The 25,160-nt window shown below is 37.2% G+C and overlaps 2 protein-coding genes across 9 annotated transcripts in view; both read right to left on the bottom strand.

Annotated features, from left to right (window-relative positions):
* The window catches only part of ZC3H13 (zinc finger CCCH-type containing 13), a 91,617-nt gene extending 85,134 nt beyond the window's left edge, over positions 1 to 6,483 (bottom strand). For 3 of the 8 annotated variants that reach the window (XM_067713552.1, XM_067713551.1, XM_067713546.1), the window contains exons 1-2: positions 6,118 to 6,483; positions 103 to 228 (exon numbers count right to left, since the gene is read on the bottom strand). In XM_067713552.1, coding sequence (XP_067569653.1) covers positions 103 to 219 — 117 coding nt within the window. In that variant the 5' untranslated portion in view covers positions 220 to 228; positions 6,118 to 6,483. Of the gene's footprint in view, positions 1 to 102; positions 229 to 2,787; positions 2,958 to 6,117 lie in introns of all 8 variants that reach the window. The other 5 variants (XM_067713554.1, XM_067713553.1, XM_067713548.1 and 2 more) reach the window with 4 other exon arrangements.
* Positions 6,484 to 7,116: 633 nt separating this feature from the next.
* The window catches only part of CPB2 (carboxypeptidase B2), a 39,999-nt gene continuing 21,955 nt past the window's right edge, over positions 7,117 to 25,160 (bottom strand). The window contains exons 7-11 of the mRNA XM_067713036.1: positions 21,931 to 22,041; positions 19,144 to 19,237; positions 14,179 to 14,381; positions 11,348 to 11,435; positions 7,117 to 7,462 (exon numbers count right to left, since the gene is read on the bottom strand). Of these exons, the coding sequence (XP_067569137.1) occupies positions 7,278 to 7,462; positions 11,348 to 11,435; positions 14,179 to 14,381; positions 19,144 to 19,237; positions 21,931 to 22,041 (681 nt within the window). The 3' untranslated portion in view covers positions 7,117 to 7,277. The remainder of the gene's footprint in view (positions 7,463 to 11,347; positions 11,436 to 14,178; positions 14,382 to 19,143; positions 19,238 to 21,930; positions 22,042 to 25,160) is intronic.

A 25,160-nucleotide genomic window follows, 5' to 3' on the forward strand; every position in this document is an offset into this window, starting at 1 on the left:
TATTCCTACAATACAACAACCTATTCACTTTTGTGATATAAATAAGAAGTTGAAGTACAGGAATTCAAGAGAACCCCTGTGACTGTACTAGTGACAACTCACCTCTGCTGTACTGCCAGTGCTGGGTCCAAGCCTCTCAAATACACTGGGTCTTCGGGATGTGCTATCAGATATGGTCTTGGTATTTTCCACTGTGACCTTCCTTCTAATTTTTGACATTTTGTACTACTTTAACCAAAAAAGAGAGAGGCAAACTGTAAAATTCTTCAGTTTTAAATAACTGAGCCAATAACTTACAAGTAGATAAAATTGTAGATAAGATAACACTGCAAAATTACAGGGGATTTTTCTCAGAAGAAAAAAGCCATAGGAGAGGTCACAAGTAAACAGAGGTAAACAGAAACTATCTTCTAAGACATACCTTATTAGTGAATTTAGAACAATTTTGAATCTTTTGCCTAGAATTTTACCTCTTCTACAGAGTGAGTAAGATTCTACTCACACAGTTAAGTTTCCATAGTACATTCAATTTCAGAAAACACACTATAAAATGTTTAGTTTCTAAGTTCCTTATAAAAGTTGTTTCAAAATTTAATAACTGTCTTTTAAAGAAAGTTGTGCTATCATTCTCCATCAACTAGTTAATGGTTAAAGAAAGCTTTGCCAAAAATAAAATCAGGTAAGAATTTTAGTCAGAGTAGAAATTATGTTTTACACAGTTTAAGTGATAACATCAGCTATGTCCCAAAAATCAGCTTGGGAGAAAAATACTATTTAAATATTTTCTTTGTCTTACAGAAGCCAAAGAAGAACAGCATAATCAGGAAATTTATTTTGCAATAATACAAAAAACAAAACCCTCAATGTTGATAAGTGACCTTCTTTCAAAATATGACAGGCTGTAGAACTAGAAAAAGTGAAGATGTTTTGATAATCTATACTGCACTGAATTGACATAAAAGTCAAAGATGCTAAAAGAAATAAACAGGCTATTTACCATTATTATTAACAAGAAAAGAAAGATGAATTATAAAAATATTTTACAAAAGTAAATAAAACATTAGAAACTAAAATATACAATCAGGTGATTCAACTAGAAATGAAAATATCAGATAACAGCACTATGATATATGTTAGAAAACAATGTTAAATTCTAGACCTAGAATAATCTAGAGAGTACACTACTGTGAGAAGTGGGTAGGAACTGCCTAAGAGAAAGAAAAAGGAACTAAACCGTATCACACTTTATACACTAAATATTAGCTGAAATTTTGTTAGTAGTCAAAAGTTACTAGAATGAATGATGTCAACTAAAGAAGTAAAAGTTCCATTTGGTAAAGAACTGGTCTCTATAAAGTTCACAAATGCTCTTTAATGTGGTTTCAAAGTAAGGTCCTATCACTTAAAAGGAAATTAAATCATGGTAGTACAGAATCAAAACTTAAAAAAAAAAAATTACAATGTTTGGTCCAGTTAGATACTTCTTGTCAAGTCACACTTTGAAAAGGTCCAAAGAATATGGACATTTGACAAATTAACAGGTAATGAACCAAAAGGAAAATATGATATGATATAATATGGTAGTTTTAAATTGGAAAAATTTATATTCTTATTTTCTAATATACAATGTAATCATTAATTACGATTACAATCAATTTTTAGTGATTCAAAAAAGGTAACTTGAAAGTAATTACAAATTTTAAAAAATTACAGTGTCACATAAGTGAACAAGAATTTGTGCAACATAAAATCACTTATGTATCAACTGTTCATCAAGTAAGGAACTATGAGGTCCACCCTCCACACTATAGTGAGTATTGCAAGATAATCTTTGATTTAACTTTTCTTGAGCTTATTCTCAGCCCAAATGTGAATTTATAAAGGAAAAGTTGGTAAATTCCACATGTACATTTGACTTACTGAACATAAATAAAAGCCAAGATAAGCGATAAGTGGAGCTGAGAAAGATCTAGAAGACGTAGAGCTTTGATTAACTGAGAAAAACACTTTTTTATAATTTATAACTAAGATTCGATAAGAAGTAAACATGTAACAAAATGTATGGAAAAAGTTAGAACAAAAACAAATTTTTAAAGTCTCATTATCTGTTACTATAAAAACATACAGGTGTACATTGAAATCCTCATTCATTAATTCAATTTTAAAAACATTTATTAATAAACTTAAAAATGAATGTGTTCTAAAAGTTTCTTATTAGTTATTATTAGTTATCTACAACTTGAGAAACAGGCACACCATCCCACCACACTGCATCAAGACAAGTAACCCTAAGCTTACATTTTTCCTTCCACTATCAGTGGAAATGGTCTGCCCCCAAAATCTCTATCTCCAACATGCCCCTACTCCAAACACACCCTCCCTCCTCCAAAAAAAATCAACAGTAGTGTTTTGCACAACTGGGGTAACAAGCTATTTATTATTATACTTGAAACACTGGTCATATCTCTTTTCTTGTCTTTCTGAGGGCTCCAGGTATTATTAACTCTACGGTTTCTCTTCCCCACCTATAATCTGTTGCTTGAATCAGCACTCCTCTCCTCCTCTGACCTACTGCTGGAAAGCAGGGTCTCACAGCTTCTCTCCCATCCTAGATCCCTAACATAAGCTTTGAAGACTTCAAAGGGTTTGGACTGCGACAGACAATCAAGTGAGGACTAATGATCCAATCTTATCCCTTTACTTGTATTCTTGACACTAAAAAAGTTCCTTCCAACAGAGACAAAGTAGCTCTTACAGGTGACATCAAGAACTACAAGATTCACCTACATAGTGATTATCCCAGGAGTTTTACTTCTGCTACTGTTGAGTCTTCCAACTCAGGGAAGAACAGCAATGAAGTAAAGACGTATTCTCTTTTCTCAGAGAGTCCAACTGTGTCAGACCTTGGCCTAAAATGACACTGAGTTTGAGGACCAGGTCTAGGTTACAGGGAGGTCCTAGACAGGAAAAAAGAAGAAAGAAAAGAAACCCTGAGGCAATAAAAGAAAAAGTAGAAATTGAACTTTTCTAATTGACAGAAACAGAAATTCTTCTGATCATCTATCTAGGAACTTCTATCAGTAGTCAACAAATTATCTAAATATTATTATGAAACATTTATGATTTTTGCACAGATAAAATGCCTTATGCCTGCAAATACAAAATATAATATTTTAAATCCCATTTTTCTAAATATATACACATAACCTACAGTACACGAGGAAAACATTTGCTCCTATATATTAATTTAAAACTATGTTACCATCTAATATGATGATTAGAATTTTCACTCTAAAAATTTGGGCCCAAAGAGAAAGATAAACCACAAAAGAATAAAATGTAGATTTGAATGAGAGGAGGAAAACTGTTTCAATTAATATCTGAACAGACTTCAATAAGAAGTAAATGCTTCAAAATATATGAGAAAAATTAGAAACAGTAAGAAAAAATATAAATATTAAAGTCTTCCCTATCTCAGAGACTTTGAAGGCTTTCCCTCAGTTTTCAATTTATTCTTTAGTTTTAAGTAACCATCACACTCCCACTCACATTATCATGTCTTTCCCAAACACGAGCATTATTAGCAAAGCCAGAGTGACAGTGGTAAAAGTCTGTTGAGTTATTCTCCTATTTCTCCTCTCCATTTGCAGAGTAAATAAATATCAGAAGTTTTAATATTTTTTCAACTGAAAAAGAAAATGAAGGGAATTCCCTGGCGGTTCAGCGGTTAGGACTCTGAGCTCTCACTGCCAAGGGCCCAGGTTCGATCCCTGGTCAAAGGAACTAAGATCCCACAAGCCGCGCGGCATAAAGAAAATGAAAAACATGGGACACAAAGTTTAAATCTACTAAGACACAACAAAAAGTCTTAATAAATGGGAAATGTCCTCCTTCCCCCGGAAACTTACAAATATCACAATGTACTCATAGCTTCATGCTATAAATATGACTGAGAAGGGAGAAACACAGGGGCCTCTTTTTAAATTATTTCTGAACCCTGATTACTAAAATCTTGTCAGTAAAACTTATTAGTTCTAGTATTCTCACTGCAATCCACAATTACATCTTTTTGAGTTCTCATCTTCCAGTAGCATAAATGAAAGCATAAAACACTTTAATCTGGATAAGTAGCACCATAATATTAGGAAACTGTGAAATAACTAAGCAATTAAAGCTACATAATTACTGGTACTAACTGGTAGGAGAATAAATATCCACTGGCATCCTAAAATTAAAAGTGTTATATTAAAAATAAGACCTCTTCATATTTATATTTCTTAGTTTTGAAAGAAAAACAGTTAAGTTTATTTGTTGCATAGTGTGAGAGAATTTTTTCTTAACATATTTTAAGAAAAAAAGAACTTTCTTGAACAATCTTGCCAATTGCTTATATGTAGATAGACTAAAACAATTTCAAACTGAATTCAAAACAGAATCGTCAGCACTAAACTGACTACACAGGTGTGAGGAAGGCAATATTGTAGCATTGTGCAGAAAATACATTTTGTTAAAAAGACTATGCAGGGAGAATATCCCATGCTGGCAACTACTATAAAGTGAAGTAAACAGAACTGCAACATACAAAACGACCAAAAAAAGAATAGAAGACACTTTATATATACCAACACCAGTTAACATTTCAACTGCTACTAAGTATCTGCTGAAAAAGCTCCAACTCAACTCTATATGAAAAGCAGAGTGGGAGGTAGGAAAGACTAAAATTTACTGAAAACCAATTCTATAAATAAATGTTAAACAACTGCTTTCTATATGTAAATGTCAGTGCATATTACAATACAAGTTAACACCGATAACTTATTAAATGTTTGATAACTTGTACAGAAAGTAAAATAGCATCCACCTGTGGGATTTTAGTTTTAATTTATAAATATGAAAATTAGATAAATTTGCATATCTTAAAATACGCAATCAATGTTCATTTCGAATCACCGATAGTTAGGAAGCGCGTAAGAGGCATGCACCTGAAAAAACTAGATCCTCCCAGATTCCCACAGTAAAAGTCTTAGTTTCAAAATACAACTATTTTTAGACACAAATTGCTACATACCTGCACCTACATTCTTAGTCTCTTTGTGAAACTGTCATGTTATAATCGAAATATTTCATTAAATTCTAAATTATTCGAAAATCTAGAGATATGTCCACAAAACTGTCCAAAACATTGTCGCTTAGGTTCTAAAGTCAGTAATTTCAAACACTGCAGAACCAGACTCCGAGAACCGGCACCACATACATACGCATGGATTGTACTGCATAAGCATTTGGATTTACTGCAACAGTATTTTTGGCAAAACTTTGAAAACCTGAGGTGTGAAGATTTTTCCAAACTTTTAAATTATTTCTTCAAAACAATCAAAAACCTGAAGAGGTTGCGTACGCCCATAATTTTCAAAGTAGTTCAAATTATCTGAAAACCTCGGGATATAACCGAATGGCTCGACACTACGCTCCACAAACAAGATCCTACCGATATCATTCACGTGATATCGACTCTGAATAATTTTCCAGCCACATAAATTATTTTAAGCTATTTAGAAAGAGACAATGCCAAACATCAGAGCCTCTCCTTTCATTCACCTTTACGGGTTTCTGACAGATAGTTGCCAAAAGTAACTACCTAGGGACTGTGAAGATAAAGTAACACTCCTCAACTCCGAGCACCTGCGTCGTAATCACTGCCGGGAAATAACCAAGACCAAATATAACCAAAAGTAAGATACCTTTCCCTAACGGGTCTGGAATTTGTAACGAGGGAGCTTCTCAATCTAAGACCATACTCCGGCACCCTTCCATCTCATACCAATGCGAATACCGCGCAAGAGTTCCCAGGCTCGCATCAAATGGTAGTGACCCAGCAAAGCCTCCAGTCTGAATCCACTTGCCCCCTTAGTCAAACTCGCCAGAATAAGAACCAGGGCGAGAAACCAGTCAGGAGCACAGGAATCTATTGCAGAGTTAAGGGTGGAATGCTCAAGGAGAGCTCAAAATTCTGGCGTGACCCAAGCAGGGATGGAGGACAAGCAGGGCCTCCCCATCCCGGGCCCACCCAACGCCTTTCCCCCGGTACCCACGCCAATTCACGGAGTTCAAACTTACCTCCTCGCTGAGCTCCTTTCGCAAGCGCAGTCCGGAGGTGGCACCGCCGCCGCCGCTCCAAGGAGCGGGGGAGGCGACTCTCTGTCCCCGCGCCTGGCCCCGGGAAGACGACAGCGAGAAGGAGGTGCGCGCGGCTCCCGGGAACCTGTCCTCGGCTACCGAGGGACTCCGGGATGGCTGGGGAGCGGAACCCGCCTGCCCCTTCGCCAGGGTCAAGCGAGCCTGGGACGTAGGAAAAAAAGGAACGAAGAGAGACTGGAGAGTAAGAAGAGACAAGGAAAACACTATCAGGCCGCTAAGAGGATCGCCTCAAAATGCCGCCGGAAATCAAGAGCTCGCCCTGTTCCCCTGTAGACCGAGGCAGCTTCCGGCTGCTAGATTAGTCGTCAGCGCGTATGCACCGCCCCTTTGTGGACGCGCCCCCTGGGCGTAACGTCGCTTCCTAGGCGAGCTGTCGAAATCAAAAAACCTGTGCCTAACGAGCTAGCCCTGGAAAAGAAACCGGGAACCCGGGAGAGAGAAAATTCCCAATTAACAGTGGATTTAAGAGAAAGCGTTTTCTACTTTTATTACATAATTTCTTACAATAGACAGCTGTTGTGAATATGCAAAAATGCCACGTTTGTTGTCGAAGATAACTGCATTCATTCGCTCAACGTTTTTATTGAGCAGCTGAACTGGAGTGGCAGGCGGTATTTGTCCTGTTTTTCACACTCCTCTGCTTTCTCGGCCATCGTCTATTACAGTGGAGCAAACGGAATGCACGGGTGTGTTTTTAAAGGCGTTAGCAGAAACTTACTGTAAATTTGGAGCAGAAATCTTTAATGTATACTTGTGACAGCCTTTCCTTTTCTTGTTCAGGATGCAATGCTCTGCATGAAAGTAGGTATTACAATTGCTTGAGATGTCTAGTCAAATGTCGCGAATCAAAGAAAAAAATCAGTACCTAGCCTCTCAAAAAAAAAAAAAAGGAAAAAGAAATGTGAATCCTTGTCTGCCTTAATTTTAAGGTAGCATTTATTTTGTTCTTTGACAAAACCGAGGAATGGGAAACCCTTTTATGAAAACTGATAAAACTTAAAAAGAAACTGATACAAAGATTTGGTTTGGCTGGAATCAGTAAATTAAAATATGGGAACAGAGTGAAAAAATCAAGGGCATTAAACATTCCTGATGACATGCCAAGCTATTTTAGAGACAGCAGCGAAAGCTTCTGTACAAGTGGGTTTGATGTAACTCTCTGGCAGCAAGAATCCGTATCTGCCTGTATCTCGAAGTTCAATTGTAAACGAATATTTGATGCCCAAGTCATGGATCCAGTCATCCGAACCTCCAGGAGCTAGATCTACAAAAAGAAAAAAGAAATAACTTTTTGAAATACAGATGTTTCAAGTTAACTAACAAGATGGGATTTTTTTCCCTAAAAATGAAAATAGTTTTGCTTTTTTCTGATTATTAAATAATCTTAAATTTGTGGAAGAAAATAGAGATTGAAGGAAAGCAGGTTAGGGAAGAAAATAAAAATTACCCATATAACCCTACCAAGGAGTGATGGTCACCATTTATATTCTAGTGCTTTCTTTTTCATTGCATACTTTAACATATTTTTCCTACATAAATAAGATCATTCTATACAAGATATTCAGGAACATTCCTAAACATAATCTATCCTGGCCAGCTTTATGTATTAATCAGTTCAAATCTACCTTATCATTTTTTTTCTTTAATTTTTGGCTGCATTGGGTCTTCCTTGCTGCGCGCGGGCTTTCTCTAGTTGCGGTGTGCAGGCTTCTCATTGCGGTGGCTTCTCTTGTTGCGGAGCATGGGCTCTAGGCACGCGGGCTTCAGTAGTTGTGGCACATGGTCTCAGTAGTTGTGGCATACAGGCTTAGCTGTTCCGTGGCATGTGGGATCTTCCCGCACCAGGGCTCGAACCCATAACCCCTGCTTTGGCAGGTGGATTCTTGACCACTGCACCACCAGGGAAGCCCTACCTTATCATTTTTAATGATCTCATAGCATTGCTCTGTAAAGCTGGATGTAATTAATTTTAATAATTATTTATTTGGAGAGCTGCACGTTGTGCTGTTGTGCTGCACGTTGCCAAATAGCCTTCAAAAGAATTGAACTAATTTATACCTCCATTAGCAGGATATGAATATGCCCATGGTCCATTCCCATACCATCCATGTGAATTATACATTTCTGGCAATTTTGTGGGTGAAAAATAATATCAAGTTGTCTTTATGTTTGATTATCAGTGAGTTGAACATTTTTTTGTATATTTATTGACCATCTTTATATTTTTATCAATTGTCTTTGCTCATTTTTCTTCTTGATTCATTTTATAGATTACTTATAAAAGCAGCATAAGTGTTATTAGCCCTGTGTAATATGTGGAGAATTTTTTTTCTTATTTGGTCATTTAGCCTTCAACTTGGTTTATGGCAGTGTTTTTATGTTAAAATATTTTATGTATCTGGAATTTATTTTGGAGAAAGACATGTTAGTAATCTAAGTACAATTTTTTTCTAAGTAACTCACCAGTTTTTCCAACTCTATTAATTGAACAATGTCTAACATTCTTAACTGTTTGAAATGCCTTCTTTATGAGATACTAGATCTTATATATCTGAGTGTCTTTCTGTACTCACTATTCCCTTCTAATGATGTCACTTCCAGGCTCAGTTCCTTTACATTGAACCTTCTTGTTTATCCATAATTGCTTCTTTGTGTCTTTATAATTAGTATAATTAAAACAAAAACCCCCTGCAACTATGACAGGTTTATAATGTGTTTTAATACTTGGTTGGAGCAAATTCTCTCTTATTAATCTTATTTTTCAGAATTTTACAAGCTCTTCTACCAAATGTATTCTTTCAAATGAAGTTCAAAGTCATTTAAGTGTTCATTGGGACTGCATTAAATATACAAACTAATTTAGAATGACTAGCACTTTTTTTTGTATTGCTTTTCCACTCAAAACCGTAGTGGGTTTCTCCTTTTATTTGTCTTCATTTATGTACACCAGTAAAGTTTTCTAGGTTTTTCATAGAGATCATATGGATTTGTGTGCGCACATATATACATTTAACAATGAATCTATATATGTATGTATCTATATGTACACGTCTGCATGTGTATACATGTATATTGGGGGGGCAGTAGGATCTTTTTTCCATTTTACTTTCTTCCTGATTGTTTTTGGTATATAAGTAAGTTATAGATTCGTTTATATTTAGTTCATAGTCAGCCACCTTACTCAACTCTTTGTTACTCTATTTTTGTGTTTTCCAGGTAGACACTCATATAATATGCAAAGTGATCATTTTTCCTCCTTCCAATACCTATACTTGAATTAATGACAAAGGTGTTTACTGAAGCACTGTTTATACTGAAGTATTGAAAAATATCCATCAACAGTGGATTAGTTGTTATTCTTTCAGCAAATATTTCTGATAGCTATTATTAATATTTGGCATTTATTCTTCCAGAATTTTTTTTATACTTATGTACACGTGCGCACGCATGCACACACACAGACACACACACACACACACACACACACACACACACACAGATTTGTATTGAATGAATGCATGCCTGGAGATGGAATGATTTCGTCAAAACAAGAAGTTGCTCTAGAATTGCCTCCAGCCCTGAGGCACTATGGTCATGCTTTGGGGAACAACAGGAGAGAGAGGATGGGAATCAAGAAAGCTCTGAATTATGAACGGAAGTTGTGACCCAGAGCAAGGACCTGGGTCGGCAAAGGCAGAGATAGACCAGTGACAGCAAGAGACAGAGACACCACGTGGACCAATCTGGCCTCAGTTTGTCCTGAGATAATTTGGGATGATTGAGGAGGAAAAGGAAGATTCTGGACTTTCTACTAATAGACCTTTGGTGCTCAAGTAATTTACTGAAAATAATATGGATGTGATTATTAATACGAATGTGTTTTTATCCCCCTATAAATCATACCTGTTAAAGGAAACTCTGGGACTTGGCACATATTATCTCAAAGCCTGTTCACATGCCATTTCCTCTCCCTGGTTTTTTCCCACACCTTTGTTTGGCAGCCACTTACTGGGTAGGTCTCCCAGACGTGTCACCTGCCGAGGAAGACCTTTCCAGGCCACCTGAGCTAAGCTGCCTCTCTCTCAGGCAGTCATTTTCAAACCTATACGCTAATATTATGTTGTTCGCTTATCAGTGGGATTACACTATATTTTACTATTTAATTGTTTACATTGGAGATTGGCGAACTTTTTCTGTGAAGGACCAGATAATATTTTAGGCTTTGAGGGCCACATAGTCTATGTCAGAACTACTCAACTCCACTGTCCTGAAAGCTATATAGACAATATGCAAATGAATGAGTGTGGCTGTGTTTGAATAAAGCTTTATTTGTGGACACTGAAATTTGAATTTTACGTAATTTTCGCATGTCACAAAATCTTATTCTTCTTTTGGTTTTCTTCAACCATTTAAGAAATGGAAAAACCATTCTTAGCTTACAGGCTATCCAAAAACAAGCAGTGGGCTGGATTTGGCCTATGGGTTATAGTTTGCTGATACCTTGTTACACGCTTATTTTCTGTTTCTCTTCTCCCATCTCCCCTTCCAGTTTCAAAAAGAGCAAAATTGTCTGTTATCCCACTGTGGATACAAAGGAGTCCCTCAACAAATATCTCCCAGCAGAAATTAATTTAAAATATTTGTTAAGAGCTTGCCACACACATGTTCCATCAGTGTGATACAAACAAAGGACATTCAACTGTAGTGTGCCATGAGCTATACTCTTGGACACAGGTTGCCCCTAAAAAAGCATCTAATGTAAATGGTATTCCTAGATTTGTACAGTGTTCAACCTGCACAACCTTACATGGTGGCCCTGGGCATCTTAAACATTCTTTTGACCCTTTATGACTTTTTCTGTTTCACTCAACTAGTGTGATACCAATTCTATAATCCCTACTCTATAGCACTGAGCATAATTTCTTAAGTATCATTTTGGTTTCTTTTTAGTATATTTATGTATTAATATAGCCTTGTTCAGTACTGTCATAGCTATCATGCTTCCAATTCTAACTGTTATAATCCAATTGTTTTACATGGGACCATGTTTAAAGATTCCACTTAGAAAAATTAAATCCACACAGAAAAACCAAACACAAATTTCTTTAGTACCTCACAGTCCCCTAAGATCTTAAGAAGAAATACTTACATAAACTTTCTGAACCACTGCCATGTGTATATCTGGTATTTTTATTAGTATTCTCAATAGCACGGACTGCTTCACTGGCCACTAGAGACTGAAATCAATAAGATATGGAATTTCAGTTAATGTACAGCTTTAAAACAAGACAGGTAGAAGTTTCTTAAAAAAACACAAAAACCCAATCATATATTTATTCAATCAAACTGTATATATGAAGAAACAGCAGAATGGTTGTTGCCAGGGGCTGGGGGTGGTGGAGGGAGGAGAATGTGGAGATGCTGGTCAAAGGATACAAACTTCCAGTTATAAGAAGAGTAAGTTCTGAGAATCTAAAATACAGCCTGGTGACTATAGTTAACAATACTGTATTATATACTTGAAAGTTGCTAAGAGAGTAGATTTTAAGTGTTCTCACCACAAAGGAAGAAACTAATTATGTGAGGTGACGAACGTGTTCATTAACTTTATTGTGGTAATCATTTCACAATATATATGTGTATCAAATCGTCACATTGTACACCTTGTACTTACACAATGTTACAAGTCAATTAATTATATCTCAATAGAGCCGGGGTGTGGGGAGAATTGTATATATGAAAAAATCTGCATTTATCCAAGAGATAAATTGAGAAGAATAAATTAACTTTTAAAAATGTTCTTCTCTTTACGGAAATCACAGTTGGGTGGCTTTAGACACAGACTCTTCCAATATATTGAAATTTTATTTAAGTTGAAGAAAAAATAATTCTCATATGCCTTTTTTAGGAATTCATTTATTTTGTAAAACAAAGTATATGTAACAAAATTATACTGTAAAACAAAGTCTAACTATATTTCAAAGGCAAACAACTAGACAAAATTGTCACCAAACTTTAAACCCAGCTTCTCTAAACAATACACGTATGTCAGCAATGTATGAATCCCTCCTCATTCTTCTCACAAACTCTATTTCCTTTTCGTGTAAAATGTCTAATGCCTCCCAAAGACTCATCAAATAAAAAAGTTTATATCCCTGGTGTGCTGCAGGATAGTAACAAAGTCCCCTGTTCCACTATTTTCGTTTCTAGCTTATGCAGATCTTTTCTGAAATTGGCACTTGCATCATGGTATTCACTGTCCCTCCCTTGAAGGACCTGATGAATATCAGTGGATATGATGTTGTGCCATTCCTCTGCTCAAAAGTTTTAACGGAACCCCCTGATCTACAGAATAAAATGTAAATTGATTCTGACATTCAGACTAGGTGACCTCTCCTTCACAGGCTGACCTCATCTACTTTCTGAGGGATCAACTTCCTTTTTTTGACCCTACATTCCCCTGAACATACTTCCTGTGGGGAGAACCTTGGCCTCAGCTTAGAAAGTCTTCCCCTCCGGGTCCACTTACAGAAATCCTATCTTTCAGCATCTGGCTGAAATTGTGCCTGTTCCTTCACTTCACTGGCACTTTATCATTCCTTTTTCTTTACATTATGTCACACCTTAATAGATTATAAGCCCTCGGGACAGGGACTTTATCCCCTCACTTATCTGTTTCCTTCTGAATGAATTAATGAGGCCACTCCTAGTTATCCCAGTCAGAAGTGAGTTGTACCATCTGTGTCACTTACTTAGTAGTTACTATACCTTACAGTACAGCTATCTGTAACAATTGCTAATGGCTGAGCTCCCTAACCATTTCATATTCTCTTAAAGGACAGGGTCCTACCTGATGCTTCTTTCAATGTCCATCAACACAGTATTTTACACATAATAACTCTCAACAAACACTTGTGATGATAGTAATCCAAAAATAATTCAAAATCACACTAAGTCTACTTCCAGATCACGATGAATATCCTCTCACTTCTTCAAAGGTAACACCAATAAAGGAGCTTTCCTTAAACGTTTTCCCTCGAGAGGAAAAAGGAATCATAAGTATCAAGGATGTTTCTGTTCTAAATGAGTTATTCTTAGCAACTGCAAATAACTTTATATTTGTCATCAGGAATTGCTAGCCCCTAATGTGGCTACAGTTTATTCTGTTAAGAGAACCAGACCAAAACAAGTCAATAAGAAACAAACCAGTACATAAAGATCAGACCTTGGGCAAGAAGTGGACTGTTGCTATAGCACTTCCATTGTGTTGCCATAGCCCTTCCATCCCAGAGAGCATCTGGGATGAGGATTTGTCCAAACCTAGCCACAATCCATCAAGAACCCTTGCATCCTTTGCCATTAACCCCAGCATAGACTATCTGGGACCAAAAAGTGATGGGGGGGTAGCCAACTGCGAGTCCTCTTTGAACTCACTGTATCATCCACCGCATTCCACAAAAGGAGGGAGGTCTTGCCTCAATGCTGAAATTGGAGTTACTTTTAATAGGATCAAACCCCTGCAAGTTAGGAAGGTCAGTGTATAAACAATTCCCAATGCTAGTATCAAATCGATAAGTGTTGTGCTAAGACTTGATATGTGGCGGGCTGTTGCAGAAAGCTAGCACCTACAAACAGACCAATAATTCCAGAAAGCCTTGTCCCTGTCCTTGTTCATATGGCTTCATATGTAGATTAGGTCAAGGTAGACTGGTTCCCTCCTGAGGTTCCAAGAGCTAGTCTGACATCTTCCTAGAGAGCCCCTCTGCTAGACGGAAGTTCATGTCCTCAAAATAAGGCTCAGTCCTTTACAATCTCTCAATGAACCCTGACCTAGGGTGACTCTCAGAAATGTTAGATCAAGATATAAAGCACCTATCCCCCTTTGTCCTCTACAGAACGTTTTCCCCCACAGTTTTTGATTCTTGAACTACGTATTATTTTACTTCTGAAATGCTAATGAGAAAATTAAGCAGCACTTACTAGTTCCTCGTGGTCTTTGCTTTTGCTTCTGCTATAGGAATACGGAAACACTATCTTCTGGGAGTACGAATGCATGCTGACATAAGCTTTAATGTGGTTGATATTTCTTCTCAAGAAATCAGCCACTGCCTTCACTTCTGGTTCCGACTCAGGGTAAAGTCCACAGTAGGTTTCCGAGCACGAGAAACTCGAGGCACCTTCCTCTGTAGTGAAATTGATGGAGTGGAATCATAAGTAGATAATGCAACCTATTGTAATTTGTGATCTCCCTGACCATGTATTCTCCTAATATACAGGGTGTAACATTTTTAGATAAATGGATTCACTTGAGCTCTGTAAAGAACATATTTCTAATGTCCCCTAAATGTTGTTTGTGTTTATTTTGAATTCAAATATTTACATGCCCTCATAGCAAGCCATCCAACAGTTGCTGCCTGAGGGCAGCCATCTTGCAGCCCCGAGAAAGTGGCTAAGAGAGTCTCAGAAATGCCAGCTCTGCCTCCAAACTTGTGGTTTCAAGAGAAAAATAAACCCCATTTTCTTCCATCATTGTAAGTTTGTTTTTTCTGATATGTGTAGCTTAAAAATCACTAATTCATCCAGCTCATAAAAGTCTCATTTGAGAACTCAGAATATGTAAGTCTGCTTTCAGTGCTACTTCTAACTTGCTAACGTGGTTTAGTAAGTAAAACGGAATGGCGATATTTGGTGCTAGACTAATATGTGTTCATTCCTTTGAGAAATTATACAAAACATCACTTCGGATGGTAGCCTGACTCCCATCACTTCTCTCCTCTGTACCTAATTCACAGCGGTAGAGCCCCAGGGAGCCACCTCTGACCCAGAAAGATTCTTCCCTCCTGGAAACCGTTTATTAGCCCCGATTTGGGTCCCTCACTTGTCTTTCGCCATTCGGAATCCCTCCACTGATAACTTGAAATCAAGATGCAGATTCTAGTTTCAGTCAAGCTACTCTCTGGAAAACAAAGAAGATAACAGCAATAACATCACCAGCTGACATCCAAAGAGCACAAGCTATCTGTCAGGAACTCTGCTAAGCCTTACAGGCGATATCTCATTTAATCTTTACGGCAAACCTGTGAAGTAAATGCTCTTATTTTAGGAGACTCAAATTGGGCACCATTGGTGATAACCATTCTTTACACTAAGAGGCTATGTAACATATTGTTAAAAACCCCATCACTTGATTTCAATCTTGTCTTTGCCATTTAATAGCTATATGGCTTGGGTAATTTTTTTTAACCAATAAGTCAAAAGTTGATGTAATCTAAATTAGTCCTTTATAGGAATGAATGGCGGTAATGAAAGATGAGGCCTTACGTTGGACACTACTTTTAGACTTCCATTATAAGGACTGTTTGGAATCCCCATTCTATGTACTATCAACAGAACTTTTGTGGCCCAGCAGGAAATCTGAATACCCATATGCTCTCTGGCTTCCCAGAGCAACCAAGCAAGACAAACTCTTTTCACTCAATGGGAATTTTACATTTTACAAAACACTTGTGGCACAAGATGGGCATCTGGCACTGTCAACTCTTAACATGTTGGAAGTTTTCCTTTCAAATATATTTCTGTTTAATTTTATTTTTTTAAAATGCCAGTAAGGCACTGTAATTGTTAAGACTCAACAGTAATTTTAAAAAGTTCTAGTCTTCTATTTTGGCGTTTAAGCTGTTTATCACTCACTTGCATTTCAATCAATCTTCTAGAGTGGTTGAGAAAGAGTAGAATTATTGGGCATGCCCTAGGAGGCAAGGCAATCTTGATTTTTTTAAACCTATCTATACCTCAATTTCCTTATCTACTAAATGGATAAATTATAAAATGCTTTTCCCAGTGCTGGCGTATACTGAGTGTTTAATAACTTGTTTATCAGCATTACCATCATCATCATCGTCACATGGATTGGGACACAGAGAAGGCCAGTGTGCATTGCAGAGATGAGGTGGGGAAAGAAAGGAGCCATTGAGCTCCCTATAGTGCCTCAGGCCCAGTTCTAGTCTGTTTCCGAGGTCTGCCTGCATCCCAGTCCTTGGGTTCCATGGGCTACTCCATGATCCTTATTATCCTTACAGAGCCTGCCTTTCTCTCTCTTTTTTTTTTTTTTTTTTTGCGGTACGCGGGCCTCTCACTGTTGTGGCCTCTCCCGTTGCGGAGCACTGGCTCCAGGCGCGCAGGCTCAGCAGCCATGGCTTACAGGCCCAGCTGCTCCACGGCATGTGGGATCCTCCCGGACCGGGGCACAAACCCGTGTCCCCTGCATCGGCAGGCGGACTCTCAACCACTGCGCCACTAGGGAAGCCCAGGTAATGCTAGTTTTACCACGAAAAACATTAAGTAAAATAGAGCAGCAAAAGAGCTTGCGGATGAAAGAAGTTCCAAAAGGGAACTTATAACTGAAGAGTGATTGTCAGACTTAGAAGAATTTCAACAAACTTGGAGTTAGTCGGCCTGGCTTTATATCCCAGCTCTGCCACTTCCTAGCTCTGTGCTCTTGAGCAAGGGACTTAACCTTTTAAAGTCTGGGTTTCTTCATCCACGATGTGTAGATAATGAAACTCAGGGGATGAAACTCAGCACTTAGCAACTGTCAGCTCTATTTATTCAGAGGTCTTTTATGTTAGCTGCTGTTTCTCTGGCTCCCTGTCCAATTATCACTGCTGTGGCAGTCTTTACACCTCAGTGGGCACTTTTTTTAAAACATCTTTATTGGAGTATAATTGCTTTACAATGGTGTGTTAGGTTCTGTTTTATAACAAAGTGAATCAGTTATACGTATACATATGTTCCCGTATCTCTTCCCTCTTGCGTCTCCCTCCCTCCCACCCTCCCTATCCCACCCCTCTAGGTGGTCACAAAGCACTGAGCTGATCTCCCTGTGCTATGAGGCTGCTTCCCACTAGCTATCTATTTTACGTTTGGTAGTGTATATATGTCCATGCCACTCTCTCACTTTGTCACAGCTTACCCTTCCCCCTCCCCATATCCTCAAGTCCATTCTCTAGTAGGTCTGTGTCTTTATTCCCGTCTTACCCCTAGGTTCTTCATGACCTTTTTTTTTCTTTTCTTAGATTCCGTATATATGTGTTAGCATACTGTATTTGTTTTTCTCCTTCTGACTTACTTCACTCTGTATGACAGACTCTAGGTCCATCCACCTCACTACAAATAACTCAATTTCGTTTCCTTTTATGGCTGAGTAATATTCCATTGTATATATGTGCCACGTCTTCTTTATCCATTCATCTGATGATGGACACTTAGGTTGCTTCCATGTCCTGGCTATTGTAAATAGAGCTGCAATAAACATTTTGGTACATGACTCTTTTCGAATTATGGTTTTCTCAGGGTATATGCCCAGTAGTGGGATTGCTGGGTCGTATGGTGGTTCTATCTTTAGTTTTTTAAGGAACCTCCATGCTATTCTCTATAGTGGCTGTATCAATTTACATTCCCATCAACAGTGCAGGAGTGTTCCCTTCTCTCCACACCCTCTCCAGCATTTATTGTTTCTAGATTTTTTTGATGATGGCCATTCTGACCGGTGTGAGATGATATCTCATTGTAGTTTTGATTTGCATTTCTCTAATGATTAATGATCTCCAAAGAAGATATACAGATTGCCAACAAACACATGAAAGAATGCACAGTGGGCACTTTTACTGAATAATCTTAACAACGGCCTCTTATGAAGAAACCACTAAGTGATTCCCTTTAGCCTGAGGCAGGATCAGCTGTTTACTTACTTTATCTGTAGCTCTCTTAAAACAACTAATTTCATGCACATGTTCATTTGAATAGCTTTCAGAGACCCCTCAGTGTGTCAGGTACTGCACTAGGTAATGGATAGTGGTCACTGCCCTCATGGGGTTTCTGACTTAGAGGAAGGAGGAAATGAAGAGAAAAGGTAAGTACTCGACCGAAAAGTTTTCATATCTACTTTGGGATAATGATGAAATGTTCAAAATCATGAATTTTCACTTCTTTTTTTAAAAGGAAATACAGAAGATCATGTACCTAGGACTGTGTAGAGTAAAGGAATGGGAGGAAGAGGATGTTTCTGTGGTTTCAATAGCTGTGCTCCCTTGTTGTCACATGCTCCCACCTCCAAAAATATGGGTGATTCCAGCTCAGTCGTTAAGTTTAGTGTTGCTTTGTAGTTGTTTCTTAAATGTAGTAACTATGAAACATAGTGAGGGGGTGGTGAACTAACACCTACCTCCCTGAGAGCAGACAATATCCCCAAATGCCTAAATCAGTGTTCACTGAGTGTCTTAACTCATTGGAATCAAGGAACAAGGAGCTCCCACAGTGCTGGACACAAGTTTCTCTTTACGATATTCATGAAAGAAAGAACTTAAGAAAGTGAATAGTGAATACAAAACAAAATGTTCTGGGAATTCCAGGATGGTCCATTGGTTAGGACTCCACACTTCCACTGCAGGGGGCATGGGTTTAATCCCTGGTTGGGGAACTAAGATCCCACAAGCCAAAGGGAAAAAAAACCCACAAAATGTTTTGCAGCACTATAGAAGTCAATATTTTCCAAAGCAATTGAAAATAAGAGGCACCCACCCAACCCTAGCCTTTGATAGCCTCATAATGAATGTTATTTGTTGATGAAAGTAGGAAATTTAGTGGTCACTTCCTTATGATTTCAGAGAAATAGAATTTTAGAATTTTGAAGCTAGAAGGGAACTTAAAGAACTAATCCAACTTCCTTCTTTTAAAGGTATGGACATGGCAGGGAGGAACAGGGTAAGGGTGTTTTGCTGATCTGAGTCAAACTTCATAGCACTACGTTTAACCAAAAAGTTTCTTATCTAAATTATCTTCTGATTCAGATAGGCCTCCCCTCTAATCAGTTTGAATTAATGAGCTTTTAGGAATACCACCTTTTAAATGAAGAGACATTTGTTAGAAATAAAGCAAACAACCTACCACACCAGTGTTTGGAGGCAAAGTTCCTGTTCAGGTCTGTTCCGATGCAAGAATTGTTTTCATGAAAAGAACGGTTCTTTCTCCACATTCGATTCTAAATAAACAAAACACAGGTAACCAGGGCAGCCATGTTTGCAGTTCAGGAAAGACACGACTTTTAAAGCCTAAGTGGACAGTGTTGTGTTTCTCTCCTTCAACTCATCTCTTTATCCTGTCACTGTCTTCACAGTACTTCTTGCATAGCCCCTGTTCTATCCAGGTCTCAGCTGGATTCACTCAAACTTGAATCAACTGAAATGGTGATATTTCATGAGCTTTGACCTATACAAAAAAACCATTTCATTTGGTTTTGCTAGGCTGCTTACTGGCCTTCTTATTTGGCCTTGTTTCCTTTAATTTTATGCATTGTCATTTTAAGTTCCTTCTGTGAAAAGTAAAATAACTTGGTGTTTCAACTCAAATTAAAACTATGAGTCATTTTTTTAATTGAAATGTATTTGACATATAACATTGCACAAATTTAAGGTGTTCAACATGTTGATTTGATACATTTACATATTGTAATATGATTGCCATTTGGGGGATAGCACCTCTATCATGTCACATAAATTATCATCTCTTTTTTGTGGTGGGAATAATTAAGATCAAGTCTTTTAGCAAGCTTGATGATTATAATACAAAATTGTTGAGTCATGAGTTTCAATGCTCTCTTTAGATTGAATTCAACACTCACTTAAAACCTATAGGAGGGGCTTCCCTGGTGGCGCAGTGGTTGAGAGTCCACCTGCCGATGCAGGGGACGCGGGTTCGTGCCCTGGTCCGGGAGGATCCCACGTGCCGCGGAGCGGCTGGGCCCGTGAGCCGTAGCCGCTGGGCCTGCGCATCCAGAGCCTGTGCTCTGCAGCGCGAGAGGCCACAGTGGTGAGAGGCCCGCGTACCGCAAAAAAAAAAAAAAAAAAAAACCTTTAGGAGGCAGAGCTGTGCAGACACCTCTAGCCTGATGGCTCCTTTGATTGTACTGATTCAACTCTGGTTTTTAAACGTAATGCAAATACTCCATTGGGTTCTTTGGGTAATCTGGGAATTTGATCATGTAAACAGTTGCACAGACTTTGTTTAAGTTCTGGGTTGGGATGACATGGCACACTTTTCCCTATTCCACCAACACTTTCGCCAAGCCTCCCAGTCTGCTTCCAACCCCAGACCTGTGATTCTGGTAGCAACAGTTGTTCTGAGGAAATCAAGTTCTCACACTTCAGGGACTAATTGGCAGAGTTAAGATACAAAGGACAGTTGGGGAGTAAGAATATCTAAAAGGTGGCTGAATTCCACTGTGATTCCAGCGAAGGCATAAATTTATTGTAACAGCAACCTACAAATGTGACCATTTACTGAACACCAATTTTGTGTTAGGTACTATACTAGGTATTTCTCACTTACTTAGTTCAGGGTTTGCTCACTCCTATGGACAAACTTTTACTCACAGTATTTGTCTTCCCTGAGATGACTTTTTCATCAATCTCCTTCACTATTCCTATCTCTTCTGCTTAAATTACCCTCTACATAAAAAAATTCCTGTATAATTCCTTATGTATCTAATCACTGCAATTATTCTTATTCCCCTTAGTGTTTGTATGTGCTATTCAAGAAGGTTTTTCATATATGTTCAACTATGTTTTTATGTGCCCCTCATTAAATTAGAAAGGACTGTACTTCATATTGCTTGAGTAATTTTACATGAATCATGAGGTTGATGGATTAGAAATAGTAATGGTTTCCAGTATAGATGAGACGGACCATGATATTCATACTTATGTTCATGATTGAGTTAAAGGGTACTAGGATTAAATTCGCATATTGGTTAGAATGCAATTCTGCTACAATGCACGTTCGGTTAGAATGCTGTTCTAATTCTTGCAACTCATGATTTTACAATCAAAATACCATTCAAACGATTCCTAGTAAGAATGAACGGATGTAGGTACTGCACATCAAGGTAGCTAACATCACAAAAAGAGATACAGCCAGACATTGTGCACCTCCTGTTGGGAGACCACACTATCACAATGAAGTAGTCTTGCCAAAAACGTCAAACCTGAATCTTATAAAGCTTCTAGAATCCAAATATAAGGTTTTGGAAAATACAGAGGACAAAGGAACATGGAAAAGCAATTAGCAAATCCAGACAACAGGAAGCTCTTTTCTTCAATGAAAAAATTGCAAGGAAATAGAGAAAAAGAGAGATGGAGAGAGAATCTACAGATCAAAATAAAAATAAAAGCTATAAACCAATCACAATATATTAGCCTATTTGGATCCTGAACCAAAGAAATAAACTTTTTAAAAAGTTATGATACAATTGGAAATTTAAACACTGCTTGGAAATCTTATGCTAGTAAATAATTATTGTTCATTTTTAGGTATAATTGTACAGTTATTTTTTAAGACCTCTTTTAGAGAGGCATACTGAAATATTTATTGATGAAATGATATGGTATCTGAGATTTGCTTCAAAATAATATGGGTAAGATAGAAGGGAGTTGGGGATATAGATGAAAAAAGATTGGCTAAAAAAAAAAAAAGATTGGCTATGAGTTGATTGGCTGTGTGATGGGTACATAGGAGTTTACCATACAATTATTCCCACTCATATATGTTTGAACTTTTCCATAATGAATTAAAAAAGTTTTTTCATAATAAAACCATTATACCAGGGTCCAGGATTCTATAAATAATTCAGCCTATGTATCCTGTATCCCCTGTTCTGTTTTCTTTACCTTCACCTACCTTTTTCCACGTGTAGTCATAACCATCCACGTTAACCACCGGCATAACATAGAAATCCATGTGCCTCAGAAGACTGGTAGGCAGATTTTCTTGCTCACGGAAACGAGTTACCTACAAATTAAACCAAGTATATTTGATGATATATCTTTTATGTCCTTCTAAACTTAGTCTGTGTCTTCTTCTTTAACTGAGCTATAACTGACATATAATCCTTGAGCAACACAGGTTTGAACTGTGTGGGTCCACTTGTATGCAATTTTTTTCAGATTTTTATAGTACTACATGATCTGCAGCTCACTGAATCCACAGATGCAGAACTGTGGATATGGAGGGCTGACTGTAAAGTTATACATGGATTTTCAAGTGTAGGGAGGGTTGGCACCCCTCACCTCTGCATTGTTCAAGGGTCAACTGTATTAATTTAAGGTGTATAATATAATGATTCAAAATTTGTCTATATAGTGAAGTGATCGCCACAATAAGTCTAGTTAATATCCATCTAGTTCATATCCATTAAACTTAGTCTATTTTTTTATTTAAAAAAATTTTCAGATGTTTAGATTTGCAGATTCAACTTTCAGGAAGAGTATTAATTCCTTGAAAAGTCTGAACTTAGGGTACTATATTGCCAAGTGGTGGTAAATGCCCTGGACATGGGACAATTGGTCTTCCTATTTATGGAGGCAGAAAATTCAACCATCTATTTTCTAAAACTTCCTTCAAGAAACAAAAAGAATTCTTTATTAAAGCCTAAAGCCCACTACAAAGATTTAAGGAAATAAAAACCTATATTTCCACTCTTTTCACAATAAGCCATCTCAATCAAAGCTTAGACTAACCTTGTCTTATTCCCACACATGTCTAGATAATATTTTCTGCATTGTCCTTATAAGTTGTGAGCTAAATTTCTGCTAGAATCGAGTTCGTTTCCCAAGCATCAGATCATTTGGCTTTAAAGCCAGTGGTAGCTTTTCCTAGGTACTGGCTATGAGTTTCGTAACAGATATCATCTGACACTGCTCTTCTGTGCTTTAGAGTCATACCCAGCTTAGGGTCACATATTTTAACATGATCCAAGGACATCCACATTCCAACGACTGAGAAGTTCACTCCAAAATGACCAAATACAGACGTAGCAGAAGCACAAAGACAAATTTCAGCCAGTTAGATCATTTCATCTAGAACCAAGCTTTGGTATAAGTTCTTCATTTGTGGCAACATTGTTACATTTTAATTTGTGGATTAGTTCACAATTAGTTGTTGATTTAAACTTTACTCAAAGACTTTGTTAAGTATTTTTTCATTGTTGATAAAAAGAAAATGTCTTTTTTAAAAATTGAAGTATAGGTGCTGTACAATTTTATATAAGTTACAGGTGTACAATGCAGTGGTTCACAAAAAAAAAAAAGAAAAAAAGGAAACCATCGACAAAACTAGAAGACAACCTACTGAATGTGAGAAAATATTTGCAAATGATATGACCAATAAAGGCCTAATATCCAAGAAAAATGTCTTTTAAATCTTACCTTTGCTATAGCTAAAACTTTACCATCTTTTCTTTAAATATTTAAAATATTATATCCATATTTTCCTAGAACAACCATAATAGTCAAATTTAAATTATTTGCCATAGATAACCCCTTAGTAAATATGGGAGAAAGGAAAGCAAAAGTACAAGTTACTTTTTAATCTACTATAGGTCAGAAACAAAAACTTAATGAAAAGGAAGTAATTTTATAGAATGAAAGAGGCAATCTTTTAAATAGTTGAGCGACTAGTTAAATACATTTTTATGCTACAAATTTGTAAATTTACGTTAGAGTCATTTTTCAGTAATAACGTGGCATTCATTATCAGAAAAAAAACATTAGGAGATCTTATTTTCTTTCAAATAATAAAGCATTTATCATTTTTATTTCTACAATGTTTGCTGAAATTTTAATAGATGTGCTATGGTTGGTTTTTTTTGTCCTTTTCACTCTCTTTATGGTTGGATGGGAGTCTTTCAGCAAAAAGTTAGTCTCTGAGAGATGATCAACGTTAGTCTGAGAATTTCTTGTCTCATAAGCAGGGCTCCGAACAGAATGGGTGAGTGAGGGCTGAAATATAGCTTATACTCTGTGTGTCAAGCCCTACCTTCATGTGTGGTTGCAGCTGAAATCCCAGAGGAAGGGGTGCTTAGCTTTTAACAGCTTTATTGAGATATAATTCACATGCCAGAAAATTCACCATTTTTAAGTGCACAATTCACTGGATTTTATACCACAGAGTTATGCAACCATCACCACTATCTGTAGAATATTTTTATCATCCTGCCCACCAACACCAAAAACCAAAAACCCCTTAGCCATTAGGAATTACCCCGCTTCTCCTTTCTCCTCTTCCCCCAGCCTGGCAACCACTAATTAACTTTCTGTCTCTGTGGATATGCCCATTCTGGACATTTCATGTAAGTGGAATAATAAAATATATGGCCTTTTGTGTCTGGCTTCTATCACTTAGCATAATGTTTTCAAGATTCATCCATGTTGTAGCATGAATCAGTACTTCATTCCTTTTCATTGCTGAATGGTATTCCATTGTATTCCATTTATCCACTCATAAGTTGATGGACGTTTGGATTGTTTACACTTTTTGACTTATGAATAATGTTGCTTTGAACATTTGTAAACATACGTGTTCAAGTCTCTTGGCTATACACCTAGGAGTGGAATTGCAGGGTCAAATGGTAACTCTATGCTTAAACTTTTGAGGAACTGCCAAACTATTTTCTAAAGTGTCTGCACCATTTTGTGATCCCAACAGCAGTGGATGAGAGTTCCAATTTTTCCACACTCTTACCAATATTTGCTATTATCTGTCTTTTTAAAATTTTAGCCATCCTGGTGGGTATGAAGTGGTATCTCATTGTGGTTTTGATTCATATTTCCCTAATGACTAATGATGTTGAGCATCTTTTCATAATGCTTATTGGCTATTTGTATATCTTCTTTGGAGAATTGTCCTTTCAGATATTTTGCCCATTCAAAATTGTCTTTTATTTGTCTTCTTACTGTTTATTTGTAAAAGTTATTTATATATTTTGGATATGAGTCCCTGATCATATATATGATTTGCAAAAATTTTCTGAACAGTTTTCATTTATTATAGAGGTTTACAGTCATTATAATTTTTACTTTTATGGTGTACTCTTTGTCTCATATATGGAGTTTTTGATGCCGAGGCCTTCT

The sequence above is a fragment of the Pseudorca crassidens genome, chromosome 18, assembly GCF_039906515.1.
Source record: "Pseudorca crassidens isolate mPseCra1 chromosome 18, mPseCra1.hap1, whole genome shotgun sequence".
Taxonomy (NCBI): domain Eukaryota; kingdom Metazoa; phylum Chordata; class Mammalia; order Artiodactyla; family Delphinidae; genus Pseudorca; species Pseudorca crassidens.